The sequence below is a fragment of the Balaenoptera ricei genome, chromosome 15, assembly GCF_028023285.1.
Source record: "Balaenoptera ricei isolate mBalRic1 chromosome 15, mBalRic1.hap2, whole genome shotgun sequence".
Classification (NCBI taxonomy): Eukaryota; Metazoa; Chordata; class Mammalia; order Artiodactyla; family Balaenopteridae; genus Balaenoptera; species Balaenoptera ricei.
In genome coordinates this window covers 54,040,977-54,049,372 of record NC_082653.1, presented here as the reverse complement: position 1 = coordinate 54,049,372, position 8,396 = coordinate 54,040,977, and the positions used below count along the sequence as shown (strand labels likewise).

Genomic DNA, 8,396 nt, shown 5'->3' with positions numbered 1-8,396 from the left:
TCAGTGGCTGTCGAATAGGCCCTTAGTTCACAAAACTGAAGCGTGTGAAGGTCACTGATTGCCCAGACTTCAGCTCAAGTTACTGCAGATGCTGGGAAGACTCGGTTCCTGAGTCCCAGACCTGACCCAAAGGACGCCCCATGTTTTCTCTGCTACCCCGCCCCGTGACCCCTGTCACGTGACCCCAGGCAGCTAGGGGAGAGAATCCAGACGGGGCCCTGCCTTCCGGGGTCGGCAGCTGGCGCAGCAGGGGCAGAGCAGCCTCCTTGCAGCCTCTGGGGTCTGAGCTGCTTGCCTATCATGTCCGTCCAGTTGCCCTAGTGACTGTGTGACCCTTCTCCCCCGCCCCGCGCTGCCACCCACCCTATAAATAGAGGCGAGGAGCAGCTGGGCTCTCTTGGCAGTCACGATGAGGGCGCTGGTCCTGCTCTGCTGCTTCGTGGCCTCGCTTCTGCTCCCAGGACAAGCAGGTATGACCCCTGCCCTGTCGGCCAGGCCAGTCTGCGACCCCCACGAAGCCCCGAGGTTTTATGTTTACCATGGGGTGGGGGGGTGGGGGGCTTGGGCGGGAGATGGAGGATGAGGCCTCCGTGATTCCTGGAGCTGATGGCAGACCTTTGCTCCCAGGCGGTCTGACCGAGAAGGCACTGGGTGCGGAGACCTGAGAGCACCTGGGGCTTGTGGGGAGGCCAGAGGGAGCAGAAGCCATGACCGGAGAGGTGCAGGCAGGTGCAAGGCCTGGAGCAGGGGGCCAGGGCCAGAGACAAGGGCTGGCCAGTAGATGTTGCGGAAGAGAACCCCAAAAGTCAAGATTAGAGCCTCCTAGATGGACAAAAGACCCCAATCTTGGAGGTGGAGGGGCCCCTGGAGGTCGTTGAGTTGACCCTCCCACCTGGTGGAGATCGCAGAGACCTGGCTTTGCATGAGTGAGGGCGGGGTGGGGGAACACGGCTTGGAAACAATGGGACAGAGTGCGGGTCAGTTTGGGATGGGACTGGAGATAAAAGTTGGGGATCAGGCTGGAAACCAAATTGGATACAGTTCAGAGGAGGAATGGGACCCACTCAAATGAAGCTGGGCTAGGCTGGGGGCTTTGTCAGAAGGGGGATGGGCCCTGCGTGCCGTGGTTTTCCTTTGACATCTCAGCACTTTGTGTGGCCGAGGCAGTGGCTCTGGTTACGGCATGGGGGTTATTTATAGGCGTGGAAGGGGTACCCGAGCATTTTGTCACCTCTGTTCCCAAGACTCCTGGGGCTGAGTTCCTCTCAGGGGTGCTCCAGGGGTGCTCTGGGGGCACCCCAGGAACCCGGACCTCCTGCTTTGCCTTTTCATGACGGCTGGCTTCATCTGCGCTGGGGATCGTGGGGTCTGGGAGCTTCTGTTTCTTGAGGTCCCAGACCCAGGCAGGAGAGCCCGCGGCAGGCAGGAGAAGAAGCCATTCCCTGGGGGTTAGAGACCAAGGTGGGGGGCTCTGGCCTCGCATGTGCCGCTGGGCCCTGCCCTTGTCTGCCCTTGAGTTAATTTGGGCTCTGTGGGGCTGCAGTGGCTGGGGTGGCGAGGATTCCAAGCGGCTGTCAGGCGGCTAAGTATGGAAACAGCCGTGTCATTTGATCCTGAGCCCGGGATCCACTGCCACCCTCTCCCCAGCTCCGCCCGGCCCCAGCTGCCACCTCTCTCTGCTTCCACACCACTGCCCCAGGAACTTTTAGCCTTTTAGGGACATCCTTTATCTTTTCTTCCACGAAGGGAACTGGACATCTGGAATGTTCCACAGGCCTCATTGGGGGATCTTTCTGTTGGGAAAGGAGGCGGGTGGGTGCTTTGTGCAAAAATCCTCTCTTTGCAGGCCCTTTCCTTCCCAAACTCTGCGGTGTGACCCTGACCTGGCTTCCGGGAAAGGGTTGTCCACCAGTGTGCGAGCTTCCCGCCCTCCTCACCCCTGCTCAGGACTTGGGCTGCGCATTCTTCCTGGCGGTGGGCTTTCTCACCACTCCAGTTGCATATTGCACACCCCAAAGACTGCTTCCTCCTGCGATACCTGGGGGAGATTTCAGCCATAAGAGTGGCTTCCCCCGACCCCCATAATGAAAGTCCTTCCTACTGGTTGACTTTCCCCTAAAATATGCCACCCGGTAAATGCCACCATGCCCACAGGCAGCGGCTTTGGTCCTGAACTTCCCACCCCACTGCTGAATCCTCATTTCCATTCCTGTGTCACTCGCCTCTCGCTGGTGGCAGGCAGACTTCTCTCTAACTCCCCTTCCTGCTTCCTGGGGGGACCGTACAGAGCTGCCCTTCTTTCTTTTGTGCCCATGTTGCTCCCGTGGCCCTCTGATCTGGGGTGATGGGCTCCACAGCCTCCCCCCCGAACCCTGATCCAGCCCAGTCCTTTGTCTCAGGGGCCTGGCCTGGGGACAAGCCTGCTCAAGGACAGAGGAGAACAGCCCCGAGAGGGTTTACTCAGTCTGCATTGTCCAGGTAAGGGAGCGAAAGCCAGAGGAAAGAGAGCCATGTTCAAGGTCAGACAGCAATTCAGTGGCAGGCACATCCAGCCAGGGCTAGTCTTAGCCCACCTGGGAGTTTCTGTCCTTCCTCAGCTGCTCTCTCTCTGACAGGCCTCCTTGGACGCCCCAGTCCCTCTGCCTGTGGGCGTGAGGCCACAGGAGGCTAGCTTCCCTCGGGATACAGGGCAAGACTCCTCAGAGAGCATGTGGGGTGGGATGGGGGAGGGGCTGAGAAAACATTGCTTTGGGCTTAAGCTGCTGGCGTTTGTTAGGCCGAATTTGGGACGTCCTTGCTTCCCGTTACCTGCTTGAGGCAGAGATGGGGGGATGGCAGGTGTTCTGAGTCTGCTCATCTGTTTCCTCCAGCGCAGCCCTGGTTTGTAGACTTGCCCACCTGCTCTGGCCCCACCCTGACATCCAATGGCGAGAGGTTGGTTCACACTGGGGCTCCCCGGGCCCTCCATGAGTGATGGGGGTCTCTCAGGAACTCCTTCGTGACCCTTCCTCACCCACCTGGAAAGAGGCGGTTTTCATATACCCTCAGCACGGCAGCCCAGATACCATGATCCACCGTGGGGAGGGCTCTGAGAGAAGGTCATGGGCTCAGGGGTCCTGGGGAGATAGCAGACCCCAGAAGACTCTCCAGCCCTCCTGCAAGTTGTGTCCCCAGCAAGGTCCCCGACTCCTGGCTCAATGCAGCTGGACGAGCCATAGGGAGCACGTGGTCCACCGTGTGAGGCACTAGTCTGGATTTGCTCAATGGATGCAGCCCTCAGATGTGGGCACCTTGCCTGGTGGCCTGTGGAACCACAGTTTGGGAAATGCTGGCTTTGCCTCCCATCTGGGTGTGACAGTGAAGCTCAAACAGCTAGTTCAAGGGCCAGAGCTGGAATTCTGGACCAGAAGGAGGTCCTGACGAGGCCGGTTGCATCTACCTGGCCCTTTGGTGCTCGCTTAGGTGTGGTGGACTGGGAAGGAGCCTAATCCCTATAGACACAGGAGAAAGATGGCTGGTCCTCCTTCGACCTGGTCTGAGGGGCCAGTACAAGGCATAGATATGATGCCTTCTGGCCTGGAACAAGGGTGGCGGCTGGGGGAGGGGGAACGGGTGGGGTCTGCCGCTGTTGGATGCCCCTCCCCTACTCCAAATCCAATCTAAAGCTGGACTCACAACCTCTTACATTTAAATATTGCTCGAGGATAGTGTAGGTCACGGCTGGCATGACCTTGCCAGAAAAAAAAGACCAGGATCATAAAAGAACCAATTTTAAAAGTTCAACTGGGGTCCTTATGAATTTTGGGTTCTGGGGGACATCTGGATGGAGATAGTTAGCTTAGGAGGAAAGTCAGGTCTGGGGATCCAGAGATGAGATTTGTTTGAGTAAAGATGAGGGCGAGGCTCTGAGATTGCCAAGGAAGCTCTTGTAGAGAAAGAGATTCAAGGACCGGTCCCTGGGAAGTGGGAAGAGGAAGAAGATAAATGGATTTCAGGAAGATGGGATGAGACCCAGGCAGAGGTGTGACCTGGCAGCGGAGCGGAAGGATGCTTCCTGGAGAGGCAGTGAGTCTCACGGAGAAGCCGTGGAAGGTGAGGCGTTAGCTTGGACACCAGGAAGCCGAGAACTGTCAACGAACAGCTCATGTTATTCAGTGAGGACAGGGAGGCGACACATTCACCCAGTGAGACTTTTAACATTAAGTCTGTGAAGGATAAATGACCCTAAGAGGAGGTGGTGGTGGGTGTGTTTGCCAGAGGAGGCTGTGTGTTTATGGGCTGGTGGGAGGGTGCGGAGGAGCAGGAAAGGCTGATGAACACAGTGGATGGAGTGGCCTGGACGTCAGAGCTTGAGTGGGATGCACAGGTCCTAGGTGGGTCTGAGGGGACATGTCGTGGAGACCTCAGAGGGACACCATACACTCGAGGTCCACTCAACAGCCCTAGGACCCGTCAGGGAGCTGAACTAGGAAGTGGGGATCCTGGTCTATACTGGGGATTGCTATGGAGTGGGGAGGCCCATGGAGGGGAAGGAACCAGCTGATCTGCCCAAGAACCCTGTGGGGTGGAAAGGGAGGCTGGTTGTCCCAAGATGTGTGGACTCGCACAGCAGGGCCCAGACCAGAGCCTGGTCTCCAGTCCCGTCTGAGATGAGGCCAGGAGACGGCCAGTGAATCAGCATTTTAGTCACAGTGGATGTTGGTCTCTTGCTGTTGGTTTACCAGCCCCAAAATTCAACCCCAGGCTCCGCACCCGAGGTGTTAATTCCGCAGATGTGCACTGGGCCTGCACCCGAAAGCGCTGTGTTCAGACTCCGGTTAGATTACCTCAGTGGAAGCCGCTGTGGGGCACGCGGCCCAGAGGCAGCTGGGCTCAGGTTTCCTCCAGGGTGTTTTCCCGGTGGCTGCAAGGCCTCCCTCTGTGGCTCCCTGGCCCATCGGCGGGACTCATTTTGGGCTGAGGGGACCCACGATCTGCTCTGGGAGGCCAGGCCCCTCTAAGACCGCTCACCTGCCTCACCTGCCTTCTCAGGGGCCATCTGGACTCGGGAGCTAGAAGTCTGGCTTCAGACTCCTACCTCTGCCCTGTTGGGCTCCTTTTCTCCCTCTTGGTGGTTGCCTTCTCTCCCCCAACACTGGCCCTGCTCTGTCCCCCAATAAGACATGCCCTGAAACTTGTTCCAACAAGGGCCAATGGCTCAACACTTAGACTGTCACTTTCCCAAACCACTTGTTTCAAAAGAGTCAGAAGATTTTACCTTAAGGAATGCATCTCTAACATGGAATTTCTTATTGCTCTGGTGGACAAGGTCTTACCCAAAGTCCCTAATCACGGCATTGAGGCAATAGATAGTCCATCGATTCTGAGTGCCGAGGGGTGAGCTGTAGAGCGGGGCTTTCTCTACTGGACCCTGAAGGAGGGAGGGAGGGAGGGAGGGAGCCACGGTGGCCACAGCTGCAGAACTTGCTCAGTCCTCAGGAGGCCCCATCCTCTCTGCTCACCCCCAGCCTTTGTGACCTCAGCTGGAGGCGAAGCGGGTAGCATAATTCGGCAAATGGGATGGGTCAGTTTTAGTGGAGTTTCTGGAGACATCCATTTCCTGGTCTGTGTCACCTGTGCTGTGTCTTTCTCTGGGTTCAGGGACATCCTGTTCCATTTGGTTTCAGCCTCATCCCTCTCCAGCCCCAAAGGAGGATTTGTTCAGAGTCAAGGTCCCAGGTACCCCTCTGCCCCGGAGACAAGCCTGCGCTTTTCGCTTCCTTGTCCTCCCTCTCAGAGAGCTCCAGATCAGCCTGTCCTGAGCTGCCCATCCTCAGCGTGAGGGGCTTGGGCGGCGGAGTCTGCTTTTAAAATGCCTGAGCTGTTAGGTCAGCTGTTCACAGCCCCAGGCAGGGCCTACAGTAGCTACCTCTCTACCCTCCAGCTCTTCCCCGGCTGGGCTGGTGTGGAGGGGAGCCTGGTTGTGGGTGTGTCCAGAGGCCTGCTTCTGAAGACCAGGAGACCATGGGGCTGGCTGGCAGCCGCTGCCTGGCCCCATCCCAGGAGCCCGTCTTTCCTGGAATCGTGTCATCGGGACCACAGGAAGGCACAGTCGCCGTTGCTCTGTCCAGCTCTCAGTCTGGGACCCAGAAGGATTTCGGGTGGGAGGTTGGCCCAGCTGGGGCAGGCTCCCCAAGTTCATTGCAAGGCTGTTAAGTGATCAGAAGAGGCTTTTCTCCTCTGGCCCTTGGGTGGGCCCTCCCGGGTGGGCCCTCCCCCAGGGGTCCTTGTCTTTCGCAACCTGGAGAGCACTTGACCTCTAGCCCTCTGTCAACTCAGAGAGAGTGCTCAAGGGCACAGAACGAGCACAGGCTGTGTGGCCAGTCCTGGGGAGAGGAGGGCTCCTCAGAAGCAGAGGGTCCTGAAGAAATGGGCGATGTGGCCATCCCTGGGGAGCCCACCCTGGATCGGGAACCAGGATGGACTTGTGATTTGGGGTGACAGGCAGTACATGATCAGCAAGAGGCATGAGGGTGCAATGTGGATTTGGACACAGCAGGAACAGTGGGGAGGAAGGGTGGGGCTGGTTAATCACACAAGGTGGACACTTGACGGGAGAGGCCGGAAAGATGAGGCGGATGGGGGCCCTTCTCTGAAAGGCCCAGCTCTCCAGCCCCAAGGCCAGGCTGTGCCCATAGTGAGGTCCCAGCTGGCCACGCTGTGCAGGCAGGAATGGGCTATGGCCCTGCCCCCAGGAGCCACATTCTATTTAGGGAGATGACACGCACTGAAAAAAAATGTAACTAACACCCCTGGCAGCTCTGGTTGGACTTCAGAGGAGGGCTGGAAGGTTGGCTTCATGGAGGGGCAGGGTTTCAGCTACACTGGGAGGAAGGGAACCATCGCTGGACTGTCAGCTGCAAGAGGACAGGGCTGTGCATTTGTTTAATTTGCTCATCACTCCATTACCAACACTTAGCACAGCACTGGGCTCACTGGAGGCACTTGACAATGTCTGATGAATGAGGAGGCAGAGACAGGGGAGTATCTGAAGATGGTGATCAAAGCCAGGAGTGGGGGAGCTCGGAGCATTGCGCTGGCAGGGAAGGGCTGACACCGGCTCTGGCTAGATTGTGGGGCTCCTGTTTGGGGAGATCAGACCACCCTGATGGGTTGGAGCCCACTGGAAAGGGCCTTGAATGCCAAGCCAAGTGGCTCTCTCCTTAGCCCTCAGCATACTCTAGCCTGCTCCCCTTCCAGTGAGCCCCTCCCCTTCTCCTCCCTCTCAGATATTTTTGGATCCTTCTAGAGTGGGGACTGCATTTTGAGCTCAAACAGGTGCAGGCAAAGTCTGGTCTGGAGTTCTGGGCCCGCAGGAAGTGGGTTGCACTGGGAGATCAGCCCACAACCAGGCCAGGGGAGAGCCCTGGGGTTTGGGAGCAAACCCACCCTCCCCCACCGGGTCACTGCCAAAACTGCGGCTCCTGGTTCTCCTCCAAGTGGCCATTCATCCGCCTCCCATAGAATTTTCCCTAGATGGCAATAGGTGAGGACAAAGCCATCGCCTTGATCACTAGGTCTTTGAAGTACATCTGATTCCATAGCTGCCTGCCCTGTACACCTGCACTCACCAGAGAGGCTTCCAGCCACTGCTGGTTACTTGGTTTTTCCTGAATTTCCTTCTGCCCTTTGTTCCAAGGATCAGGTAATAGAAGATCGCTTAATTCTCTAGCTTATCCCAGGAGGTCAAGACACCAGGAATGCTCCCTGGGACCTGGGAAGGGGTCTGGACAAACTGAGGAGGGGGTCACAGCCCTCGCCGTGGCCTGGGGGAGCCCATCCTGGCCTCAGGCTCCCGACAGAAGGAGCCTGGGTCCCAGCTGTGACAGGAACAGAAGTCCTGTGGCGAATCCACCTCCTTCTCCTGTCTTTTCCTGCCTCAGTTTTGTTTTTGAGTGGATAGTTTAGGCCAGTGGCCTCTCCACCCAGACCCCCCTTCCCCGAGGCTGCCCACACGTGTGCCTGGGGTGGGGGGTGGCATGCACTCTGGGACTTGAGGACAGAGCAAGCCCTGGCATTGTCACAATTCGCCACCAAGCCCCTTACCATCTCTGCACCTGTTTGCTTGCCCGTAAAACAGGATAATAATACTTGCCCTATTTACAGCATGGGGTTGTTATATGACTAAAATAAGAAAATGTTATTGGATGCTTAGGATGTTTTTCGATCTCAGACACTTTTTAAGGTTAGAAGGACTGTGGCAATGAGTACAGGGTCTCGCTGCGGACAGTATTCCTGTAGCTTGACATCTGCCTCTGGTTTCCTCAAATATCATGAAACTTGGACACCTCGGGGAATCCATCAACACATCTGCCCCTTCTCAGCACTGTTAATATCCTCGGGATTCTCTGTCCTCA

At 57.2% G+C, this 8,396-nt stretch overlaps 1 protein-coding gene across 1 annotated transcript in view; it reads left to right on the top strand.

The window, feature by feature from the left end:
* The first annotated feature begins 204 nt into the window (after positions 1 to 204).
* SRL (sarcalumenin) overlaps positions 205 to 8,396 on the top strand; it is a 32,404-nt gene continuing 24,212 nt past the window's right edge. The window contains exon 1 of the mRNA XM_059898980.1: positions 205 to 470. Coding sequence (XP_059754963.1) covers positions 410 to 470 — 61 coding nt within the window. The 5' untranslated portion in view covers positions 205 to 409. The remainder of the gene's footprint in view (positions 471 to 8,396) is intronic.